This window comes from Trichosurus vulpecula, chromosome 2 (assembly GCF_011100635.1).
Source record: "Trichosurus vulpecula isolate mTriVul1 chromosome 2, mTriVul1.pri, whole genome shotgun sequence".
In the NCBI taxonomy this organism is placed as follows: domain Eukaryota; kingdom Metazoa; phylum Chordata; class Mammalia; order Diprotodontia; family Phalangeridae; genus Trichosurus; species Trichosurus vulpecula.
In genome coordinates this window covers 345,620,589-345,647,760 of record NC_050574.1, presented here as the reverse complement: position 1 = coordinate 345,647,760, position 27,172 = coordinate 345,620,589, and the positions used below count along the sequence as shown (strand labels likewise).

At 39.9% G+C, this 27,172-nt stretch overlaps 1 protein-coding gene across 1 annotated transcript in view; it reads right to left on the bottom strand.

The window, feature by feature from the left end:
• ZBTB20 (zinc finger and BTB domain containing 20) overlaps window positions 1-27,172 on the bottom strand; it is a 60,784-nt gene that overhangs the window by 13,443 nt on the left and 20,169 nt on the right. Inside the window, exon 3 of the mRNA XM_036744308.1 lies at window positions 570-2,198. Within this exon, the coding sequence (XP_036600203.1) occupies window positions 570-2,178 (1,609 nt within the window). The 5' untranslated portion in view covers window positions 2,179-2,198. The remainder of the gene's footprint in view (window positions 1-569; window positions 2,199-27,172) is intronic.

Sequence of the window (27,172 nt, the reverse complement as noted above, 5' to 3'; positions counted from 1 at the left end):
TGTTCATTTGTATTGACACACATGTGTTATCCCTCACATATTTGCATTTTAACAGGAATCTTCTGGAGTTAATGACTTAACCCCAAGGCTTGACTCTGATAATAGGAAATTCATGACCAATTGTCACCATTAGGGATAAATATTTCTAAGCAGGTAAAGACTGATAACTTCCTTAAGCCATACTATATTGGTGGCTAACCTCTGTGCCTACATGTGTAGGGTTAACTTTGAAGTCACAATTTCCTAAGGAAGAAGCACATTACAGAATCATTCTTCTGTATTTTAGGAAATGCAACATATTTCAGGGTCAACGGTGTCTGATCTACCTCTTCTTAAAAGGCTCCTTCAAAAATGAATTGTATTTCTGCCTTTCCAGGGTAGAGTGACCAGTAAGCAACGCCTATAATCAGGTCCTTTGCACTGGTGATCCAGAATGGCAAGGGCTTGGGAGGACACCTTGGGTCTGGTCAGAACAATGAATGTTCTTTAACCTCTAAGACCTCCACCTTCCCCCTCCCTTGTCTGTCTCCCACCTCAGTTGGGTGAGTCCCTGGAGGGCCAGCACTCACCTGTGTGTACGAACATGTGCTTAACGTAGTTCTGTTTGGCGGTGAAAGTCTTGTTGCAGAGAGTACACTCATAAGGCTTTTTTTCCCCCTGCCCACTGGCTGTGCTGTGGCCTGCAGATGGGGCCAGGGGCTGTGGGGCTGGCAGCTGGGCAGTAAAAGTTGACAGGCCAGGCTGGGACACTGTCACAAACTGGGTCTGCTGGCCTGCTAAGGGCTGGGGCAGGCTGAAGAGGAAAGGCTTGGGGCCACTGCCTGCGGTCTGTGTAGTGAAGAGGGCCGGCAGGTAAGTGTTGCCGGCTGTGCCAATGACCTGTGTGTTGCTGGTCAAGGTCAGGGGCATCCTCAGGTTGCTGGTGAGGGTTTCTGTCTGGCGTAGATAGAGCTGGGTACTTGGCAATGGTTGGGCAATAGATGTGTTGACCGAAGGCTGCAAGACTCCTTTCTCAGTGCTGTTGCTAACCGTGAGCACGGTACTGTCCATCTCCACATCATTGCTCCTCTCTGGGGAAGAGGAGTTGGCATCTAGGTGCTGTTGTTGCTGCTGCTGCTGCTGCTGCTGCTGTTGCTGTTGGCCACCTTCTGTGGGGAGATCAGTTGGCTCGGTCTGAGAAGGCTCTGGCTGACCCTCTCGGCCAATCCCAGCCATGAACTGCTGTTCGACTGAGTCAGGTTCTGTGCCAATGGAGGAGCTGACCCCCGAGTCAAAGCTCTCCCCCTTGGGCTCACTCTCAGTGCCTTCTGCCTGATCCGTGTCTTCCGTGCACTCCTCCGACTCATTGCGTTCCAGGATCTGCACCCTCTGCTGGCCATAGTAGTCATAGTCGTCCTCCATCTCTTGCTTGATGTGGATATTCCCCACCAGGGTCTGGATCCGGACAGGGCGCGGCTGCTTTCGGCAGTGGGTGGTCTCTGGGGTGGTGGAAAGATACCGCTCCATCTGCTGTGACCGTTCATGGATCCGGGTGATCCAGCTGGGGTCCTCCATGTGGTGATCTCTGGGCAGCCCAAGGGCTGTCTCGTGGTGGCTAACCACGGCTCCGCTATAAAAGGAGCGCTCCCCACTGCCATTCTGCATGGAGCATGCATAGAGGGCTGAGTAGATCCTGTCTACACTGTGCTGGGAATGACTTTGCAGGTAGCCAGATTCTGTGTCACTGCTCTGCCCCGAGGTGCCTGACTCAGGGGTCCCCCTGGGTGTCTCCTGGCCAGAGTCCTGAATCACCGGGTAGACATCACCAACATTCTGGGAAACAATCCGTGTGCACTCATCGATCACGGTCTTGATCTGGAGGATGCTGGCAGCTGTGAGGATCTGTAGGGCTTCTGACTGGGAGACCCGGAGCACCCCACTGTACATGAAATCAATGAGTTTTTGTACGGACTGGACCGACACCACTGAGGGGATTTCAATGTCACTATAGCCCAGCAACAGCTTATCCTGGAAGAAGGGGCTGCCAGCGGCCAGCACACAGCGGTGGGCACGCAGCATGCTCCCGTGGATACGGACCGTCACGTCACAGAAGTGGCCACGGTTGCGCTGCTCGTTGAGGGTCTCGAGCACGGAATTGCTGAAGTTGTGAAGGTTGATGCTGTGAATGCGCTCGGTCATCCCCTTGCAACTGATGTCACCTGTAGCAAAGCAAAACAAACAAGATAAAGGCCTTTATTAGAGCTGGCTTGGATTTCTTTGTAGATTTGGGTTACTGCCTACTCCACTCATGGCCAGGCCAAGCAGCATAACTGGTGATACAGAAGCAATGCTTTGGACATGCTTTTCATGGACTACATAGAGCATAGGAAAGGTAACCTATTACGTCAAGAGCTTGAATGTTGCCTAGACTTCTGGGCTAACCAGAATCATAGTTATTTTGGATGTAGAGTTCATATTCTGGCATATTCCACCTCCTCCTTCATGTTTATATTCCCTATGAGGGTCTGGTTCCAGGCAGGAGCCACTCAAAAGCCTAAAGCATTTGAAAAAGGATACCAGCTGAAGTACAAGTTGATATGTTATTTAGTTAGCACACTTACTAAACTTATTTAACCCCCCACTCAAGAGATACTGAAAGCAAACTATTAACTAATAAATTTTCAGCTCATTCCTGAAACCTCTGTAGGATTGGTCAGTTCCTGAACTTGGATAAATCCCTATGCTCCCCTGAGTTGACAAAAAGTTCCCCATCCCTTTATTTTACACACAGACAAAAATGAATCCAAGAGCTAAAACTTTCAAACATCTCTCATATAGTCACTGAATTAAATGAACAAACTCTTCCCTACTATTTATGCAAAATCCCTGAGAAAATGAAATTCACCATTAGGTTAACTAAACATTTCTTAGCTGAGGAATAGGTTATAGAATGCGAGCCAGCTTCAATCAGCTCCAGAAAGTGACACCCCTCTGCCTCTTCTCCGTATCTACATATGCTTGCCATCTCTGATGCCTTATGCAAGGTTTTTCACAGCGAGTGTACAGGGAGTAGTTTAAATTCTCTAAAGCCTAATGGGAAATGGGTGCCTGAAAGGTCACAAAATAGCAATTCTGACCCTGGGAAATGATTTTGTTATCACAATTATGCTAATGATGACTGAATGAAAAACTACTTATTAATTGTTTACCACAGAGGTGTCAAACAAGTGGCCCGTGGGCTGCATGTGTTCTATAACACCTCCAAGGGCAGCCAGAAGCAGAAGGAGAAGAGAGATGAGCATCATGTGTGAGGAGCAGCAAGTAGGCTGGTGTGGCTGGCTGTCCCAGAGAGTGTGTGGAGTGGAGTAATGTGGAAGATGACTGGAGATGTAGGAATGGGCTTCAAATGCTGTTTAGTGGATTTTATAGTTTATCTCAGAAATAATGGAGAGCCACTGAAGTTTTACTGAGTGAGGGGTAGAGGAGAGTGATGTGGTCAGAAATGGCTTTAGGAAAACTACTTTGGCTGCTGTATTGATGATGGATTGGAGTGGGGATAGACATGAGGCAGGGACACCAAACGGAAGGCTCTTGTAATGATCCAGGGGAGAGATGATGAAGGCCTGAACCACACTGCTCCATATGCTGTTCATCCCTGGCTGATGGCAGTCGAAAGAGGGGACTGGGAACAGGACTAGTGTGATCTCAGGGAAGCTGCTGTTTTCTTTAAGGAGGACAACACAGGTGATTTATACACAAGATTATTACATCTCTGGTCTCTTTTATCCGACTCAGCCAGTGTTTTCAGAAGGCAAACTGGTGGTGACAGTGTTACTGTGTCTGATCAGAAACATGAACGGAAGTGATCTATGTGACGTGCAACTATCAAAATGATTTTCTTAACGCACAGATCTAACCACATCACTCACTGATCATTACATTGCAGTGTCTCTCTGTTACTTCTAGCATCAAATACAAATTCCTCAGTTTACAATTTAAAGGTCTTCACAACCCAGCTCCTTATTAAACATCATTCCCTGTTGGAATGTAATCTTTCCTCATCTTGACCTCTCAAGACTCCTAGTTTCCTTCAAAGCCCAGTTCTAGTACCTCTTTCTCCATGAAGCCTTTCCAGAATCCCCCAGCTACTAGTGCCTTCCCCCAACAACAACAATAAAAATCTGCCCAGAAATCATATAGCTGGGGTTACTCAGAGAGAAGGATTAATAATTTGGGAGTAGTAGAAGGTCAGTGTGTGTGTATGTGTGTATTTCTGAAGTGGTAGCCAGTGAAAGACTAATGTGAAGAACCATGGAATGAAGGTTTAGCATAGAGGCAAGTGGACCAGAGAAGAAGAGATAGAATGGGAAAATATGGAGCAGTCTAGAAATGAGAGGTTACATAGGAGAGGTGGGAAGATGGAAGAGTGGAATTTCAAAGTTCAGAATCTTGAAAGTGTTGTCATTCAGTGCCATGTCAATACGAGGTTAATGTGGTTTGAAGAATTAATTGGAACTGAAGAGAATGAGAAATTGAATGTTTAAGATGTTAGGGAATCATCACCATGACTACTTAAATCCTCAAACACGACTATAGAGGATGGAGTGGAGAGGAGGGATGTGTGTCAAAGAAATAAGCATTTATTAAGCACCTACTATATGCCAGACATTATGCTAAGCACTTTACTAATATCTTATTTCATCCTCACAATAACCCTATGAGGTAGAGGAAGACCTTGAACCAGATGCTTAGTCATTGAGAGTGACCTGGACATCAGTAGATGAGAGTAATAAGGATGAGGAGAGCAGGGCATAAAGGTACTGCACGGATTTCCAGGAAAGAAAGGTCAGTGAAAGATAGACACAAAGAAGTAAGAACAGCACTTAGCATAGTTCTTGACACATAAGTGCTTAACGAATCCCTGTTGACTAACTGACATGGTCTGAAACATTGTTGGTCCTTAGCTCTATGTAAAAATGCTCCTCTAACACATTATTTGTTCAAATTACAACCAGAGGTGGGTGGAATATAAAGGAATTAGTTCCCTCTGTTTTCTACCAGTTAGGGACAGTTCTGAGGACAAGCTGTATTTGTGATGAAAAAAGGAATAGAACCAAGCACTGCCCACCCTATGAAACCACATAGTTATTTACTTCCAAGGGTCCTAGAAGAGAGAATAGAGAGTAAAGTAATGAGAGTTGTTCCTATGGCTGAGAACAGATACCAATAGACTGACTCCCAAGTAATGGAGCAGTAGAGAGATTATTGGATTTGGAATCAGAAGTTGTTATTCAGTTGTTTCAGTTGTGTCTGATTTGTCATGAGCCTATTTGGTGTTTGCTTGGCAAAGATACTGGAGTGGTTTGCCATTTCCTTCTCCAGCTCATTTTACAGATGAGGAAACTGAGGCAAACAGGTTACCCAGAGTTACACAGATAGTAAGTATCTGAGACTAGATTTGAACTCATGGAGGTCAGTCTTCCTGATTCTAAGCCCAATGCTCAGAAGACCCAAACTCAAATCCTGCCTCTGACACTTATTGGCTGTGTGACCCTGGGCAGGTCATTTAACCTCTGTTTGCTTCAGTTTCCTTATATATGAAATGATGTGGCAGGGTGCCTAGTCTATAAGGTCCATTCTATTTCTATAATACTATGATATATGATACCCATCACCCCCCAAACAACTAGTTTGTGAGGGTGAATTTCTACCCTCACAAGTTGGGTCCATTTAACCAAACAATTGGTCAATTTTGTGAAAACCACACAGAATCAGAGATTTAGCGCTTAAAGAGATTTCAAAGGCCATCTAGTCCAGTCTCCTCAGATGAGGACATTAAGGGCAAGGGAGATTAAGTGACTTGCCCAAAGTCTGACAGGTAGTATATTCATCAGAGGTAGCATTTGAACTGAGGTCCAATGACTGGAGCCAGTACTCTTTCAATTTCTTGCTTGACTGAACAGTTAGTTATTATTAATAACGCATTCCTGAGTACTTTACAAAGTGCTTTCCTCATAATCATCCCAGGAAAAGGGCAGTGTGAGTATTACTCGGGGTTGGGGGGAAGGGAACAAATATTTATTATGTGCCAGGTACTGTGTTAAGCACTTTTACAATTATCATCTCACTTGATCTTCGTGACAACCTTGTAAGGTGATATTCAGATTCCCAATTCACAGATAAGGAAAACCAAGGCAGATAAAGCTTAAGTGATTTGCCCAGAGCCACACTGTAAGTGTCTGAGACTGGATTTGAACTCGGGTCTTTCTGATGCCAGGCCCAGTGCTCTATCTACTGTGTCACCTTAGCTGCCTCAAATTTTCCGCACTTTACAAAGAGAGATTGGGGAACAGGAGGATAAGTAATTTTCCTAAGGGTGCATAGCTAATAAATTCTGGCATCGTCACTTGAATTCAGGTCTTCTGACTCCCAGACCAGAAAGTGTCAGATAACCTAGTACCTGGGTGTAGCCAGACACAAACCAATTCTAGGATCTAGGGATCAAATGGAAAAGTAAGGTAAGTGCCATGCAGAACTAGAGTTGAGAATCTGGAGACCAGGTAACTTTTGGCAGTTACTAGCTCAATTGTCACTACCTTTATTTTAAACCACAGAAAGAAAAGTAATCAACTTGCCATTTTTCTTATGTAGAAATCTTCAATACCTGTCGTTCTTATAGGAAAAAAACAGCAGACAAAAGGGTGGATCACCTGTTGCCAATTTTTAGTGGAAATAATACTGGGGAAACATGCCCCATCATTCAGCACCATCTCATGCCTACAGCGTACAACGCCTGAGGCAAGGGAACAGTGCTGTCTTGATCTGTTCCCAGGCTTTCTTCCCCATTTAAGTGGAATACACTGGGAAAAAAAGTTTCTGTGACAGTAATGCCGGGCACAGGGCTTTTGTGAAATGCTTCATTTTCACTCAATGAACATTAATGTATAGATTCCAATGGAATCAATTTGAAATAGTCTACTGTAGGAGGTTTTCTCCCCATTGAAAACAAATCTTGATTGGATGGGTATTCAGGAACTGTATAGGAAGGAATGGTGTGAAAATTCAAACCCTATTCTTTCTTAGATTGGCAGTGAATAGGCATTTGGACCATTCAGGGGGGAAAAAAGCCTCAACCCTACAAAACCTCACAACTTTACATGGATTATGTGCATTTGAAAAAAAAAAGCACAGTTTTCTATGAAGGGAGCAAAGGGAGTGATATGAACGTGGAATTGGTGGCAAAGTAAAAAAAACACTAAGATAAAAGTTCTGGGTTTTTTTGGGGGTGGGGAAAAACCCATGTCTTTTCAACAGAGTAAAAATATAGATCAGACTACAATGTCACTCACCAGAAACACAAATGGAATTCATCTAGGAAGAGCAGGCAGAATATAGAAGGGAGCTGAGGCAGGGGGTAGAGATTGAAGGGAAAGTTTTGTTGTTGTGAAATAGGTGATGGAGGGCTTGGTTTACTGTTTTATAGGAACCTTGCTCCCTGCTGGTCCTTAAGCTGTGGGTGTCCAACAAGGACAGGACTTAGCATGAGAATAAAATGCTGATGGGTGTAAGGAAAAAGGATAAAGAAAGGAAACAGCAGGCAATAACAATCTCTTTTAATTAGGTGTGAAATCCGGTCTATTCCCAGCCAGGAGACCAAATGGCTGTACAAAATGAGACTAGTACAAGCCTGATGTAGTGGGAAGGGAGATGGGAATTTGGGGACCCGGTGATTTGGCAGGAAACAGAAATTACCAAAATAATAACCAAGATGAACATGTTCGAATGAACAGGGTTAGGTCAAATGATGTATATGAATAGCAAGTAAAATTTCAATGTGGCATCCTTGGCCCACAGCTTGTAAACCTTGAAGTGTGGGAAAAAGAATCACCACCTGTTTTTGCTGCATGATTATTATCATCTTCCAGAAAATCCCAATTCAATGCCAATGGTGTAAGGGTGGCCATGTCAAGGCAGCATCAGTTTTGTAAGGTACTAGGAGCCGCAGTGGATAGAGTACCAGACCTGGAGTCAGGAAGACGCCTTTTCCTGAGTTAAAATCTGGCCTTAGACACTTACTAGCTGTGTGACCCTGAGCAAGCCACTTAACCCTGTTTGCCTCAGTTTCCTCATCTGTAAAATGAGCTGGAGAAGAAAATGTCAAACCATCCTAGTGTCTTGTCAAGAAAACCCCAAATGGGGTCATTAAGAGTCAGACACGCCTGAATAACAACAAAATTAACTATTTATGTACCTGTTTTCTCCCCCATTAGAACAGAAGCTCTTTGAGGATAGGGCCTTTTTGCTTTTTTTTAAAAATCTCTAGCACTGAGCATCATGCCTGGCACATGGTATTAATGCCTGTTGACTGATTGATCAAGCCTTCCAGTGTAGTTCCAGTGAAGGGCAGTGTATTAATTTTATGAAGACCAGGAGAGCTAAATTTGGAGGGCATGTAATCAAAGTGTTGGCCACGAGGCAATGGATATTTTAGACACAGTAAGACCATTTTACTAAAACGCTGGTAGAAGATATACCCACCTTCTTATTCATGTACCAAATCAAGTTACAAACACCATTACTACAATGACCATAAAACTTGTTACTACTCTGACTACTGACTACTCTGTTTAACAATATGTGAAACAGTTGGTGCAAACTAGATGTGCTGTCAATGGTAGAGCCACACTATGACATGATACTTGTCTTCACTTTTCATGTGGAGTAAGTTGATTACACATGCTGAGAAATAGCAAATTTGCCTTGTAAACTATTTTGCTATCCTTTGTAAACATAACTGATAGTGGCATTTTGGGGTTTTTTGCCTTGTGACTGAGATTGCTGTTGTTGAAGAAGCAAGTAAACTTACTTCACATTTATTTAAATTAAGGTGATGATACGGTATCTGTTTGAATCTAGGCTGGACTTCTTATTTATTCCAAATCTGTTGTATAAGATTTGTAATTTGTAATTTTTATCTTGCAGTGTATACACATATACATACATAATGATATTTTTTCTTTTCTCATTTTGGGGTACATCCTATCTATAGTCTTTTCTGCACAACAAGGCATTTTTTAAGATGAGATGTCACTACCTTAGCTGAAGAGGCAAAATACTTTTCATGAGAACTATGGAGAAGAGAGGGCAAACAAGGAGACAGGTGGAAGGAGGAAGAGGAGGAAGGAAGAGAGAGAAAGCAGGAGAGAGAAGGTTTAATGAGAGGAAGAAACACTTACAGCCCCCCAAAATAATATCATTAGCTGAAATCTGGAAAGGTTTCCCTTTGCATTCCTGGCATAAGGCATGATCCAGTTTTATACAGATGAAACATACCATCACTCGTCAAGGTTTTCTTTGTATCAGAGGTACTCTAAGCAAATGCCATTTTGTCAGTTAATGCAGACAATAAAAACTAATAATTTTAGATAAATTTATATAGTACTTTAAAGTGTGAAAAGCTCTTCACACATTATCTCATCTTATTCTCACAATAACCTTGGGAAGTAAGTACTATTAACACCTCCATCTTACAGATGAAGAAACTGAGGTTGACATCAAGTAAAGGACTTGCCAGGGTCGCACACAGCTAGAGTCAGAGTCAGGATTTGAACTTATGTCTTCCTGACTCCAAGTCTGGTGATCTATCTATCGGTCCCTAGCTGTCTCTAGAAGATGCCTAGAAAAAGGGCCATGTCTTTTACTTACTGTTGAGGCAGCTAGTTAGCACAGTGGATACAGCAGTAGGCCTGGAATCAGAGTGTGTAGCTCTGGAAAAGTCACTTAACTTCTCTCTACCATAGTTTCCCAATTGTAAATGAGCATAATAACAGCATCTACCTCATAGGGTTGTTGTAAAGATCAAATGAGAATAATATTTGTAAGGTGCTTAACACAGTGCTTGGTACATAGTAGGTGCCATATAAATGCTTATTCTCTTCCTTTCTCTCCTTCCTTTCTACCATAAAATCATTAGATACTTATATGAAAATTTAGAAAATATACAAATATGATCTCTGTAATCTAGGTGACAAAACATTTCAATTCACCAGGAATGACTTGAGCACCCTGAAATATTTCCAGCAGGGAGCCCAAGACCACCTTTCCTACATTTCTGGCATTTCTTACACCACAGACTTCATTATATTTGAGGGATAAAGCAAACAGGATTGAACTTGGGCAAAAATGTCAAATGAGCAAACTGTTCTCCCTCTTTTCTGAAATTCCTTATCCTGTTTCAGCAAATTCTAACTTTTGTCTGTTCCTTGAATGTCCAGGGCCCCACACTGTGTAGATCTGATTTGAGCCTGCACCCCTCATCTCCTCCTTCCCCCTTCCACTCATCCCATGAAAAATTAGAAGTCTGTCTGGGACTATGGGCCATAATGGGAACAACTCTAATGGTCACATTTCACAGACCCTAGTGTCTAGATTTCAAGGCACTAACATAGTGGGGGGAAATTTTTATATTGAAGGAAAACTTTCCTGCTGTAAAGGTTGGTCTTGTCTCTTAAAACAGTCATGCTTTTCCTTATGTACATGAAGTAGCCTCGTCTGATTCCAACTTGAGCCTGCTATTAACAAATACAAATGACAGCCTCACAACCTTTCTTGTTTGAAATGTATATTAATCTGTCGACAAGTATTTGACTATTATGTGTTCAGCGCTGTATGTAATGAGGGGGTTGGCCAAGAAGATGAGCTGTGAAGTATCTCCTAGCACTAAGATTCTATAAGCTGGGTTTTTTTTTTTTTGTTGTATACACTGCATAGTGATGTGAATTTTATCCTTAGAACCACAGATTCTAATGGAATGCCTTTATGCAGAGGAATAAAACGCTGTGAGTTCAAAAGCTTTCTTTGCCCTCTTCCACTAGAATTTGAGAGCTCTGTTGTAACTGAGCACAAAAGTATCTGATAGCTATGGCGCCAGACGACATACTGAAGGATGACTATAGATGCCCTCCTCCTAGTGTTTAAATGAAATGGCTTCTTCTTGAAGGAGTAGGACCTGCTGGGATGAAGGAGAGAAGTCAATGAAATCTGAGGTTGATGTCTTTAAATCCTCTTATCTTGTAAACCTTTTGAGGCACTTTTTTGGGGGATTTTGATTTTTCTAAAGCTCTTTCCTTACAAATTTAGCTGATGCCCTATTGTAACCTTTTCCTTTGTTCACTAAATCTGGGGAACAAAAAAACCCGAGATGCTGCATCCGTGGGTGGGACTACAGAAATGAACAAAAAAGATCAATTTAAATTCACACTACAAGTTATGCAATTTGAACTTAGGCTCAAATAAGGCTTTCAAGAATGATTTGTGTCATCAAGTGCAAAGTCAGTGGTGGCCCTTTATTTTGCTTTAAAGGAAATTAAGAAGATGATGTCTTTTACACAATCACTTCAAGAATTCTGGGTACATCTGTTCTCTCTAAATAGCTTTAAATCATCAGTCTTATTTGAATGGAAAATGAACTTTTAACAAAAATCTTGTATTAGCCCAAAGAGGCATTAAAGGTATTGCGAATTAACAGCTAATAATGGAGCCTATAGGCAGGCATAAAATTTATTCTTTGACTTACAAATGGAAAAATTTTTATCTGGCCTTCAAATAATGATAAAACAGCAGAACCCCATGGTTCATTTTTTTTTCAATAAAATAAGCTTTCTAGTTAAATTAATTGTGGAATATCCTGATACGCAGAATTTCCTTTACATTTCTTTTTATTGTTGTCATAAATAGCTTCTGAGGAGTGTTTTCAGATTCATAATGAATACATTCTTTTTCTTCCTTGTTCCATCCTAGTTACGGCTTAAAAAAATCCCTCCAGTGTACAATTGTCCAGGTTCTCGAAGAAGATTTCTGTTCATCAACAAGAGGCTTTCTATTATTCTAAGGGGGACAGTATTGGCACATAACAGACAATTGGCTTCAAGTGTGAAGAAGTTCCACACAACAAGAAAAAGAATAGCTCAGGGCTTAAGGCGCCACTGGATAATGAATTTCTCCAAAGAGGCTTTGGGGTCTGCTCTTCCAAACTGTCTAGGCTCTGGAGCACAGAGGTAATGGGGTGCAAATTAAGTATTTTTTTTAACTACATTAGTTAGTTTCAGAAATTAGTCAAGAAATATTTATTAAGTACCTATTATGTGTTAGACAGTGTGCTAAGTCAAAAGACAGTCCCTGCCCTCAAGGGGCTCATAGTCTGATGGAGGAGACAACAAACAAACATGGTACAGAATAAATAGGAATAATCAATGGAGGGCAGACACTGGAATTAAGAAGGTTGGGGAAGGCTTAGGCTTCCTGAAGAAAATAGGATTTTAGTTTGGAAGCCAGGAAGGCCTGGGGACAGAGATGAGGAGGGAGAGAGTTCTAGGCATAGGGGACTGTCAGAAAAATGCCTGGAGCTGAGGGATAAGTGTCTCGTTCATGGAGCAGCAAGGAGGACAGTGTCACTAGGTCAAAGAGTATGTGTTGTTTTCTTTGTCCTTCATTCTCGAAGAGGACCATGACATCAGGGAAACGATGACATGACTTGTAATTGACTTTGATTTGAGTGAGGGAGGGCTGTGCAAGGTCACCAGCCGCACTTTCTCCTCCAGAGCCATCTGGGTCCAGTGGCCTGATATTCACCAAGATGACCGGATATGGCCCAGGATGCATTGGGAGATCCTGGCCGTTTCGGGCTAAGGTCTATTCCAGAGTAAGGTATAAGAAGATTAGAAAGATGGGGGTAGGTTATAAAGGGCTTTGAATGCCAAACAGAGGATTCTGTATATGATCATGGAGGTGACAGATAGCCACTGAAGTTTATTGGGAGGAAGGGGTGGGGAGGGGCAGGGTGACATGGTTGGACCTGAGCTTTAGGAAAATCACTTCGGTGGCTGAATGGAGGATAGACTGGTGAGGGGAGAGACTTGAGGCAAGCAGACCCACCAGCAGGTGATTCCAATAGTTCAGGTGTAAGGTGATGAGGGTCTGTACAGAGTAATGGCAGTGTTAGAGAAGAGCAGGGGACATTTGTGAGAGATGTTGCAAGGAAGAAACTGTGAGGCCTTGCCAACAGATAGGATATGGGGCATAAGAGATAGTGAGGAGTTGAGGATAACACCTCATGGTGTCATGGGACTAGGAGGAAGGTGTTATCCTCTACAGTAATAGAGAGAATAGAAGGTGGGGGATGGTTTGGGGGAAAGATAATGAGTTTAGTTTTGGGTATGTTGAATTTAAGATGTCTACTGGACATCCAGTTCAAGACTATGGGGACAAGGCTTCTTTCATTAGTGCAGGGATGAGGAAAAATTCTAGAAAAGTATTGGGAATAATAATTGATAAGCACAGCAAATGGGTAAAATCACATGTGGTGGCTTCCATCATATATTCCACTAATATGGAGGAAAAGATTGTTTACTATCTTTCTGTAGACATACATAAAATGAAATGGCATGTAGAGGTCAGTCATAAAACATGTTTTTTATAAGTATTATTGTTAGTAGCCTAATAATCTGGCCATACAACACAATCTTACTTTTGATTTACCTATCTGTATACATGTCCCCTGGGGACAGGGAATGTTTGGTTTGCATTTGAATCTCCAACACCTAGTACAGTACTTTGTGCTCAGTAGGTATATAATAAATATTTGTTGGATTGAATTAGATGAACTTTTTATATACTCCAATAAGTCAGTTTACTGTCTTCTATACATCCTTTTAATTGTCTTTACCACCTCTTCTCACTTTATTTTCCTTTCCTTAGTTGCTCTCCCCATTTCTCTCCACTTATCCAAACCACACCCATTCTTCAAGGCCCAAATCAAGTCAGACCTTCTGTGTGAAGCTTCCTCTGATGACTCCACCAGATACTGATTTCCCAATGCACTTACTGTCTATAGCACATGCCTTGGCCCTTAACTGTCTCATCTGTGTAAATTTTGTTATGGAAAGTGAGAGCGTAAAGCATCAACTTCTTTAATGTAGGAATTGTGCTATATATGTGTTTACATACATACATATATCTTCCATAGAATCTAATAAGGCTCTATGTAGAAGATGTTCAATAAATATGAAATGAGCTTTCTACCATACCCCAAAGTGGATTGAGATTCAGACTATGTTTTCTCTAAGTCTCTCTATGTCTTCAGAGAGGCTGGGTCCATGCAACAGCCCTAGGCTGTTTGGTGGACAATACAGTTTCTCTAATCCTCTCTTCCTCTTATCTTCCCCCTCCCTCCTTTACTCCCTCCCTATAGCATCTTATGTATTCAGTACAAATTTTGGTTTTAAAGTTATTTTTTTCAATTTGTTCAATGTTGTGTCCCTATAAACTGCTTGCATAAATGCACAGGTATTGGAGTAGAGGGTTCATATATCATCATTACCCCATTCTCCCAAATTCAACCCTTTTGATAGAAAAATTCATTGTTTTGCCAGCTGGTAATTCAGTGGAGCTTGAAGCTGAGCTGGCTCTTGTTACAAAGTGAGGGGAGAGGTGACCAACTTATAAAGTGATGCAGAAACGGTCGATGAAGACCTCTCATCACACAGAACCACAGAATTTGAGAGTGGGAAGGGGCCTCAGCCGTCATCTAGTTTAATCCACATACTTGCAAAAACAGTCCCACTATAATATCCCCGATAAGTGAACATCCAGCCTTTGTTTGAATATTTTTAGTGGTGGGGAACTCACTGTTTTCCAAGGCAGCCCATTTCCCTTTTGAAGAGTTCTAAAAGTGTCAGCAAAGTTTCTCCTGAAATCAATCCTGAAATGGCCTCTTTGTGATTTCCATCCATTGCTATTAGTTCTGTCCTCTAAGGGCAAACAGGATAGTCCTGATGACATCTACCACATTCCCCCTGAGTCTTGTCTTCCCCAGACTAAATATTCCCATTTCCTTCAAGTGATTTTCATGACATGGGACTTAAAACTCTTTACTCTCTTGGTTGTCCTCTTGTATATGCATTTCAGCTTATCCATGGCTTTCCTAAAATGTGGCATCTAGAACTGAACACAATTCTGATGAGGGCAGAGTACAGAGGTACCATCACCTTATTTAGCGCAATGCCTGCCACATAGTAGGTCCTTTATAAAGTTTATTCATATTCATATTCTCATTAACGGATTGTATTTTTTTAATGCAGCTCATTAGCTCATTGCATTAGCTTTTTTGGTTGCCATATCATATTGGTGACTTATGCTGAGTAGTCCATAAAATCTTGCAGATCCTTTTCAGATAAGTTGTTGTCTAACCATAGCCACCTACTCCATCATATACTTGTGAATGGGAGTTTTTGAACCCATGTAAGACTTTACATTTATCCCTGGTGCATTTCAACCAATTAGATTTAGCCCCAAATTCTCCATGTCAAGATCTTTTTGATCCTGATTTTGTCACGAAGTATGTTAATTATGCCATCTAGCTTTGCATTATACGTACACTTGGAAGACCATGACATTTATGCCTCTATCCAAATAATTGATAAGCATGCTAAATGGTACAGGGTTAAGCCTAGACCATAGGGGCACTCCACTGGAGATCTTTTGCCAAGATGACCTTGAAACGTTACTGGATATTTCTGAATCTGACCTTTCAGCTGTATTAAAGCCTCTCTAATTGTATCAGAGACCATATTTTTCTACCCTTTTCCACAAGAATAGTATGATTTAAAAAAACAAAGAAACAAATGTTTTGATAAACTCTAATTCATTTATCTACGGCAATCCCTTGATCTACTAATGAACAAAGATAATCTGTTGTTAATGCAACCATGCTGGCTCTCTTAATTTGCTCCTTTTCTAGATGTTCACTAACCATGTCTTTAATTCTACAGTTTTCATAGGTATCAAAGTCGAACTTCCTGGCTTAAAGTTCATAGAACTGCTTCTCTTTTCCTGTTTTGATCACGGGGACATCTGCCCTTCTTTGGTCTTGTGGTATCACTTCCGTTTTCCGTAGCCTTTCAAATTTCAGTGACCACGGCTCAGCAATCACATTTGCCAGTTGTTTCAGTATGTAGAGCAGATGTTCATTTGGGCCAAACAAAACAAATGCATCAAGGACAAGTAGGTGCTTTCTTACTATTTCTTTGCTTATCTCCGTAGACATATGAAACAAGCTATGTTTACAGGTGCTATAGAAGTAGTTGTGGATTAGTTGTGATATCATTATGAATAGCTATATTTGCATTATTACAAGCAGGAATTCTCATTCTATTTTCACTCTATGGCCACTGGGTGTCCTCATTTACAAAGTAAATAAGCAATGTTTTCCCTAATGTCCACTGAGGGAGAGAAAAGAAATGGGTTCTTTTTGCCTGTCACAAATGTACTGCTAAAGCCATAATCGAGCAAAGAGTTAGATACTAGTCCTGCAGAGAACTTGCAGACACCACATTTATACTTTTTTGTTGAAAAGCAACATCTGAAAGGGTCAGACATGAATTTTAAATCCTATTTCCCCCAAGAGAAGTGCTGGCGACTAAGATATTAGAATAAGAGCTCATTTTTTTTTTAAACTGGCATGTAGTTTTGGGTTTCTGCTCACAGAGTCGGCAGACATGAACACAGAATAAGAGAGAGAATTTTAATTTATTCTTGAAGGAAAAGAGAATGTCAAGTATTTCCAAGAGTTATTTATCAGAGTCTTTCTATGAGAGGCAGATAGTTGTGGTAGTGAGAAGGTCAACTGTATAGTCTGGAAAAAGTTAAGTCCTGTCTTTGACACAAGCTAGCTGGGTGAACATGAACATATAAACCTTCAGTGCTTCAGACAATTTTCTACAACTGTAAGTTACAGACTGGCTGATCGGTATCGGTGAGGGGAATTCCTACCCTGGGAAGTTCCCCACACCTATAAAATCACATATCTGGATCAAAAAAAGGAAAAGACTTTGATCTGAATCCTGGAGACCAAACTAAAATAATGATGTTCACAATGAGGATAAGATATTCTCATGTCTCAGAAACCCTACATAGCCTGAAAAACTCTGTTTTGAGTTGGGTCAGCATAATGACTATTAATCACCCAAGCTTTAGAAACAGAGATTTGAGTCACTGCTCTGTAACCCATCTGTAAAAATGGATATCTCTTGCTTCACAAAGATGTTATGGCAATGAATAAGACAGGACGTGAAAGCACTCTGAGATCCTAGGAAGACAAAGGAGAGAGTCTCCAGGCATTGCTAATTGTATAATTATTGTTGAGTCACAATTATGTGACTAGTCCCAGATGGTAGGCAAGCAGGGTGAAACACTTGAATTAAGATGAGGGCTTTCGATTCATCTAATACAAATATATTGAGTACCTACTATGTATTGAGCACTGTGGTAGGCTCTGTTCAGGATATAAAGTTGTACAACTACCCTTAGGGTTCAAATCTGGCAGTCTTAGCCCCTGACTCTTGGTTCTAGAGCATAGGCCACTTCTGCACAACTTGCTAACTTTGTATTGGAATATACCTTGTATAAAATTATTGCTTTGTATGGCAAGGATTTTTCCCCTGTTTTGTTACTAATTTCTCAAATCTGAGGTGCGATGCTGCTGAATGTGTGACAGTGCTCATTTCCAAATGTCCCAGAGAACCAACTTGCTGATTTTTTTTAGAGGTTTCATCAACTCTGTGATGTAGGAGACATACATTACAACTATTATTGTTTGGTAGGTAACTTCAGTATACAAATGATGCATCAAAGGTACTACTTTAGCCCCATACATGTTCAGAGAACAATGGTTAAAAAAACCCAAACAAAAAACTTCTGGGCAATATGATTAGATTTCAAAGAGGTTCCATAGACCCACCAGTTTCTCAGAAAACCTTTGTCCCATGAAGTCAGCATTATAGCCCAGTAGCTGCTTGTTTCTTTAAAAAAAAAATCCCGATTATAAACCCATTTCTTCCACATTCTCCACTAGTTATTTATAGTTTTTTACCCAGCCTCAGGAGTCTACTTACTGTTATGTATTGCAATTCTATGCTAATTCTCAGAAACAATACATCTAAAGATCTGTTTGGTTATATGTTCTTATATCTCTGGGATTTATAGGTCCATCACTAAAATTATACAATATTTTAATTAGTGGGTTCATTCTTGGGAGTATTGTAATATGTATAGCCCCAATGTATAGAACCCTATTGAATGTAGTTTGCAGTCAATCACCCCTCCCAACCCCAACCCCCATGCCTTTTGATTTTACTCAGTTTTTTCTCCTCTATGCCTTCTTTAAGTGGAGTAGGCCAAATACCACTGTATCACTCTTATCTGATATGTTGGGCGCCTAGTCTAGTTTAAGAGACACTGGTATATTGTTCTTAAAGTACTGATGTCCTGAAACCTAGTCTCCAACACAAAGGAGATCATTAGCTGTGCAAGTGTCTCCTTTCTCCCCTCCCTGACTCTTCCTTCTCCTGCCTACCCTTCTCCAGTACTTTGCTCAAACATATAAACCAGCTAGTAGCAGATGGCAACTGGTGTTGAGTGAATATGAAATCATGTGATGGAGGGCAAACCAGTTTAAAAAATTAGTTTTCTTTGTCAGTGTGGTAAGAATCCTGGAGTAGTAAGCTCATCCCTTCATGGTTAGTCATTTATTCATTCAAGCAGAAAGTAGTTTTTCTATGTATCTTTCTACCTCATGCTTCTAGAAATACAATAGATTAGAGATTCAATCTCCTTTCAGCGTAAAAATTCAAATACTCTTTGTCAAACTTTTGATTCCCGGGCCCAGGTGTAGTGATGAGCACTTACATTATTCTTTGTCAACTGTCTGGGAGAGTGTAGCAGGAGTGGTGAATTTCACAAGCACTGTCTCTTAGCTAGACAAATTATCACATGTATTATTTATTTCCCGCCATAAATTGCCCCATGGAAGGGTTGAAACATGGATAAGCTTATGGGGATCCTGAGAATGGTGAGGGATGCTACAGAGTTAGGGGGTGGGAGTGGGAAAACCTTTACTTTCTGATGCTTCAAGGTTTGTTGGAGTTTTCACCTAATCATCTGTTTAAGCATCTTGAAATAAGTATCTATTTCTGTGATAGCTATCGAAAACAGGCACCAGATTACACTACACAAGTTGACCTTAACCCTGCCATATTGCTACTAGAATCAAAATATGTAGCAGTCTACATCCAACAGAAAGCTATTTTGTTTTGTAAGCATAACAACCAGGGGGTATCTGTAATATATTTCACTTTGTAGGATTGCTGAACGAAGAAATTTGCCAAACAACTTTGGTTCTCCTGGCTCAGTATGTACATTTTGGAAAAGGGAATGCTCATCAGTACAACACCTTCTTTCTTACCCTGTTCCCTTCTCTCCTGCCTGTCCTTCTGGGGCAAACTGTATATTGTAATTTAGCACAGCCGGTGAGGAACAGGAAAGAATTTGTCCTTACCCTATATTTCCTTCAATGCTGTTTCTCTGGAATCTTTGTTCAAAAGATTTCTTGAAGAAGTGTAGTTCTGAGGTGAACTGCACTAAAAGATTCCTCTTTCATTTTAAAGGTCTCTTCATTGTGGACTGTTTCAGCTAAAATGTCTGGAGTTCAGAATTCTGTGGCTTATACCCATCCATGGTAGGACAGTACTTCAGCTTTTTCATCCCTACATATACTTTCTCTATAAACAGCTAATCTGTTTCTTTTAATTCCATTGAATAACTATCTATATGTAATTCAAAAAACACTGTATAGGAAATGTAGAAAATGTAACTCATTAATTCCTTATTTAAAGCTCTGACTTAGGAGTTATGCTCAAGAAGTGTGGTTTGGACTTTTTTTGGCAACACATTTTCTAGTCTATTTCTCCACCTCCAATCATCATCAGAAGTCCTAAATATCAAGCTTAATTTCTGTATCCAGGAGATTATGGCAGGAAAGAACTTTTATAGGTCATATGATCATTTTACGGATGAGAAAACTGTGACCAAGAAAGGTTAAGTGACCTGTGCATAGTCACACAGGTAGTAAATGGCAGAGCCAATGTTTACTTATATCTGATGACACCAGGTTTAGTATTTCTTTCTTGTACCTTATACTTAGAAGCAAAACCAATGAAAATTGGCAACCAGTTGCTGTAGAATCAGGGGAAGCCAGCTCCAGTTTTGATTTCAAATATTAAGAATATCCTGAACGTGTTAAATGACCTCAATGGGAGTAAGACTCAAAAGGACTAAGGGAGGACTCTGTAAAAGTTCTTTAAAAGGTTTCTAGTTTCCTAGTTTTGTTATTATTTGAGTTGTTTAGATTATGTTATTGAAGGGAGGAAACAAGCATTTATTAAGTGCCTACATTATTCTTTGTCAGCTGTCTGGGAGAGTGTAGCAGGAGTGGTGAATTTCACAAGCACTGTCTCTTAGCTAGACAAATTATCACATGTATTATTTATTTCCCACCATAAATTGCCCCATGGAAGGGTTGAAACATGGATGTATGTTATAAATATTACTTCATTTGAGCCTCATAACAACTGCAGGAGACAGATGCTATTATTATTATCCTCCATTTTATAGTTGATGAAACTGAGGCTGAAAGATGTTAAACTGTCTTACCTAGGGTCAGGCAGCTAGTAAGTGTCTGAGGTTGGATTTGAATTCAGCTCTTTCTGACTCCAGGCCCAGTGCGCTACCCATTGCACCACCTAGCTGCCTCATGGAGAAACACAATTACTAAAATGTAATTTATTAATGTAATTTACAGTGAAACAGAGCTGGTAACTAAGAGATGCCAGTACAAAGCAATATATTTATATGATGTCTTACCAAAAGCTATTTGTAATTTGCTTGTAACTCCTCCCTAGAAAATAGAATGAGTAGTTAGTACAACAAATGTTTTCTGGTTTTTTTGCTGAATGGGCACGCAGAGATCCACTGCATTTTCTCAGGGAGATGTACATCTACCTTAGCCCCCAGTATACGAACTTCTGGGGATAGCCCCTTGGAACTTTAAATATGCTGAGTCTTTTATAATCACAGATCTACACCTTCTATTTTCATAGCACTTTCCAATTCTAATTAAATTAGCAATTTTGTTTTTTAAAGAAAGATGAATTTATAGAATCTCAGTGTTGAAAGAGACCTCAGAGGCCAAGCTGATCATGATCATGTCCAACTCATAACTTATTGAGAATTTTCATCCTCGGCATCTCTAACAAGTGGCCATCCAATTCTTTCTTTGTAGATGTCAAGTGAAGGGGAGTCCATTATTGCCCTGGGTAGCTCACTGCACTTATGAATCGCTCTAATTGTTAGCTGCTTTTGTGTGGCTTCCACTCATTGCTCCTGGTTCTGTCCTCTGGGATTGAGAAAAACAAATTTATTCCTTTTCCACAATAAATTCTCTTCTAATTCTAGAAGATGGTTATCACTTCTCTCCTAAATCTTTTTTTTAGGTCTCAGTTCTTTCAACATCATGATCATGAGACCCTTCACTATCTTGGCCACTCTTTTTAAAACTGCCTGGCTTATCAATGTCTTTCCTAGAATGTGGCACTCAAAAACTGGACACACAAATTCCAGATGTGGCCTGACCAGGGAGGGTACAGACTATCATCTAGATGATTCTGGACATTCTACTAATGCAACCTAAGATCCCAATAACTTTTTGACTACCATGTCACACTCCTGACTGCTATCTAGCCATACCTCACCAATTTTGAACCTACAAAGTTTTTCGTGTGTGTGTGTCTGTGTGTGTGTGTGTGTGTGTGTGTGTGTCTGTGTGTAGGACTCTTTACTGTTAAGTTCTACCACATTAGATTCAGCCTATTATTCTATTCTGTTAAAATCTTTTTGGATCTTGACTCTTTCATCCAATGTATTTATACTGCCTAGCTCTGTGTCATCTAAAAATGTTATAAGCATGTCATATACAATTTTATCCAACTGACTAATAAAAAGAGTAAATAGTATAGCATCTAAGACATATTCCCTGTGACTCTACTAAACCCCATCTTCTAAGATAACATTGGTCCATTAATTACTACTCTTTAGGTCTGGTCATTCAACCATATCTAAATCCACTTGACTGTATTATCAAATATTCCATCTCTATCTTGTCCACAATGATAATGAGAGATGTCTTTTTTTCCCCATTTTCCAGATTTCCCCCTATTTTCTTACTAATATATATGTAGCTGGCCTTTGGTCATGCCCACAGGGGACAGTGATTCAAGAGACCCTTGGTGCTGGTCTGAATGGGCTGATCTAGACTCCCAAGCTTAGCTTCCCTCTTCTTTCAACCTTTGGTATAAGGACTTATGGGTAAGAAAGAAAATGGAAGCAGAGAAAGCAAGAAGAATCAGGAAGCCAAGAAAGTGGAAACAACATAAAGATATTATTATAGGGGTTGAAGGAAATGCTGTGCCAGACTGGAGGAGAGATCAGAGCAGATTACAAATAGAAACTGCACCCTGAAAATTGCTATGCATTAATGACATGGATGGAAGGACCTGGTGTGCTGTGGTCCATGGGTCATGAAGAATCAGACACATGAATGAATGAACAACAACATAATGACAGAGTGAGTGGGGGAGAAGGGTGGATAATCTTTTCTTCTTTCTCCTTCTCCTTCCTATTTCTCTACCCTAGACAAAGTAAGTCTCCGTACTAATTAATTTCTTCATGTATGGTCCTCATCTTTCCCTTAAATGTTCTCTTTGATTTCTAATACTTCTAATCTGAGATTAAATGTTGGCTAACAAAATCCAAGCTACTACTGAACTTTACTCAGCACTGAAGTAAGTAGATGATAGGAAGAAAACCCCAAAGGGGCATATTGAAGAGATATTTTGACCTGATTAGGCCAGGGATTGGAGCTATTAAGAAGGGATTGGTATTAGACCAACCAACCTATAAAAATATCAGAAAAAACTCAGATACTTACAGATTTTAAAACTGCAAGTGGGCAAAAACAATTTATTTCCTTCCTTCCTTCCTTTTTTCCTTCCTTCCTTCCAATATCTGAGGCCATTTGGCATGCAGGAATTGAAAGAAAGCCAAACTCTTGTGAAGGGAAAAGAGAGTAAACTGCTTGGAGGATGAAAGCCACATTGCTGAAGTGGAGAGAGATGCTTGGGAATCTCCATTCATGGAAAGGGGGTAGAGTAGGTTGTCTAGGAAAGCAGAGATAGGTCTTGTGGTTCAGAGGATGATTGCCAACTTGGCCTTCCTTGCTCACTAATGCCACCTGGTGGCTGAGACCCATAACATTCTTTTAAATCACAGAATCAAAGAATAAGAATAGACCTTATAGAGTTAGAATAGAGCCATATAGTCAAACTTCTTACTTCATAGGGGAGTCCATTTTTGCCCTAGGTAGCTCACTGCACTTATGAATCGCTCTAATTGTTAGCTGCTTTTGTGTGGCTTCCACTCATTGCTCCTGGTTCTGTCCTCTGGGATTGAGAAAAACAAATTTATTCCTTTTCCACAATAAATTCTCTTCTAATTCTAGAAGATAGTTATCACTTCTCTCCTAAATCTTTTTTTTTAGGTCTCAGTTCTTTCAACATCGTGATCATGAGACCCTTCACTATCTTGGCCACTCTTTTTAAAACTGCCTGGCTTATCAATGTCTTTCCTAGAATGTGGCACTCAAAAACTGGACACACAAATTCCAGATGTGGCCTGACCAGGGAGGGTACAGACTATCATCTAGATGATTCTGGACATTCTATTAATGCAACCTAAGATCCCAATAACTTTTTGACTACCATGTCACACTCCTGACTGTATACAGAGAGCATTTAATTTTTCAGACAGCAAAAACTGTTTTGAGATTTAGGGTAAACACTGAGATTTAGGGCAAAGATTTAGCAGCATTGTATGAGGGTCAAAGGCTGGGCTGAGTCAAGAAGATGTGGATTCAAATCATGCCTCTGCTGTGTGACTCAGGCAATACTACGTCTTCTGCCAAGTTAAAGACTGGTTGCAGTCTGTGTTGGGTAGAAAGAATTCCCACACCAAGAATTCCCAATGCTTGATTCAATTACAGATCCTTCAAGTGTGGACTAAACAACTTCCTCATCTTACATGAGAAAACTAAGGCATAGATAGAAAGATGTGGTAATCACCCAAGGCTACATACCACAAGGAATGAATTGCAAAACTACGCTGATTATCAGATCTTTTTGACTCTTCCTGTGGGGCCAGGCCTATGCCTCCTTGTTTCTTGACAGTTCTGTATACGTTGATTTAACACTGTGTTAGTTCCTAGTATAAAACTGATAGCATAAACCTGGCTAAAATACACAGGACAAATGAATGGGAACAAAGAAAGAAATTAATTTGGAAGATGAGGAAATGGTGAAACTCTTCAAGGTGCATTTTAACATCTACTGTGAAATACTGTGCATTTAGATGATTACAAACATTCATATTCAAAAGCTCTTTCCATATGGAGCTTTATATACCTTCCAGTAGCAGTGAGGTCTTTTTTTCCTTCTACATGGCTTTACAAATAATTTAATGGGATATCAAAATAGCATTTAATTTAGTTGGCTCCAGATCACAATACTGAGGCAACACTAAGCCACAGTGTGTGTCTACATACCAGTCTATGGGTCTGTAGCATGCTTAGGAATGCTTTTAACTATTAAGGAGAGTAATAAATCCCCAAGAAACACATTAACTACAAATCTGAGGAAAAATATGTTGAACTTGCCGATGCCTACTAACAAAAACTGAACTGAAAAAGATGGCAGAACAACACACAGGCTCAGCAGTGAGTGGCTACCAATCTACTTGAATTAGGCACTGCAGAAAGGGGTTCAAAGACTATGGTACTTAAAAAAAGATTAGTCTCTAAAAGGAACATTTTGGGAGATTAAAAAAATCTAGGGAGTATATTAAATTGGGGTGAGATTACAAAAGCCATGAATGTGAAAAAAAGGCCAAAGTTTCTATAACCAGAACCCAGGAGATTATGATTACTTTGGAAAGCAAGAATGCAAAGCATTTAATTCGATTCATTGAAGACTGGATCAAAATCTATTATCTACCTGTTATATAGGATAGGCTGTGAGAATAAGTGAGTGAGTTTCTGTGAAATTCTCTTAAGGTGACAAGAAGATCCTTCAAATAATGAGTGCCATATCAAAGTACGGTACTATGATCAATAGTTCTAACTAGCTAAGAGGAAGCTAAATTTATGCTACAAATAGAGAAACGGGAAAATAAAAATATATAATAATCAGTCACTTTTCTTCAAAGTGCTTTTACATTTATTATTTCATTTTAATTTCACAATAACGGTGAAATTGGGACCAGGCATTATTATGCCCTTTATACAGATAAATAAAACAGGGTATGATGCATTAAAATGACTTGTTTAATGTCACATAGTCACTGGTAGATTATAACACTATATCCTAGGACTTGATTCCCAACCCAATGTACTTTCAATTAATTAGTGGTTCTTAAACTTTTTCTCCTAAGAGCTGTCATGCCCGACATTAACCATCTACAAATAAAAAAAACAAAACAAAATATATCACTTGGTATGGTAATTGGTTATAATGACTATGAAGTCAGAAAAATAGGCTAGACTCTAAAAAGTAGAAATAGCTGCCTTAACTCACTCATAAAGCCTTTAATTCTGTACTTCACAATGCATCAGCTTCGTGGATCTCTGCAAGCTCAATTTATATCAGGCCTTAGGAACTTCTTCATAACTCCTTTAGTAAAACTATGAATACAGACAAAATCCCAACTGCTTTTCCACCAAACATTTCAAGAGTAAAATCCATTAGATAAGGTAATATACACAGACCTCCCTCTCTGAAATAAGTATTCTAGAAAAAGAGAGCTCTAGGCCTCGGTTTCCCTAACTGCAAAATGAAGGATTTGGACTAAGGTTGCTTCCAACTCTAAATTTATGATCCTGTGTTCTTTGGTAAATTAAATTTTTGTAAACTGAATCGCAATTTAAATATACTACAGGAGCTTGTCATTTGAATTTTGTTTTTGTTGCTATTGAATGAAGAATCTTTGGTAAGTGAATTATCTCCTAAAATGTTTTATAAGTATACACTTTAATATGCTGAGTTTACTTAAGATGAAATAAACTTTTAGTATTCCTTAGGGAAACTAGCAAGTAAATACTGAAAATCAAACTAGCTATGAATTCTTATGAAAGCTAAAGTCACATCTTAATCCCCACACTTTAGGACACAAACATCTGGCTATCAGGGAATACCTTCCCTATAAACAACCCTCATCCTATATTCTATCCTCTCCTCAATGTCTTCACATTGGAATTAATCTGGAATTTGGAATCATTTACTAAAGAATCTTTCTCAATGCTTAAACAGTACCAGTTACTTCAAGGAGCCATGATTATTGTATCCCCATTGGAATTCTGAAATTAGGTGAAAAATCTGATATATTTGATGCCCCTGGAAAGAGTGGTACTAGCAAATAGTAACATTGTTGCCAAAATGCCTAACCATCTTACAAATGACAAAAGTAAACCATGCCTATGCATTCAGGCCAAATCAGATTTCAAAGCAGTTTAATCACTTACAGATTCAATTTACCTATGAAGGGGTGACTGCATATTTCTGACTGGACAAGCTATCCTGTGACATAAGTGTAATTGTCACATATACATAATCCCACCTTCTACAGGGAGCCTTTGTCAACCTGTCTTAATTTCTGTGCCTTGCCTCTGTTAATTATTTTCTATTTATCCTTTATGTAGCTTGCTTTGTATTTGTTTGCAGGTCATCTCCTCTATTAGATTGTAAGTTCCTTGAGGACAGAGACTATCTTTTAGCTCCTTTTGTTTCTCCAGGGTTTAGCACAGTGCTGGCACTGATTGATGTACAGGCTTCACCTCCCCTGATAAGAGTATAAGTTCTCTTGAGGTTAGGAGCATTGTTTTGTTTAGGAAAGCATCTAGCACCCTGTCTTGTATGTAGTAGGCATTCAATAAATGTTATAGAATGAATGAATCAATGCTAAGACTTCTACTATTAAACATGAATAAGATGCTGTTTCCAATATATTGGGTACCTACAAAACGCTGAGTGCTATGATAGTCACATTAAAGTTACAATGTTACCTTCATAATTTGGCATAAACAGACCATAAAGCATAGCTCCTGGTTCTGATAATGACATACATATGAACAAATAAACTATACCACACCAATCATTTGTAAGGTATATTATGGCCTTCAAGTGCACAGAACGATACAAAG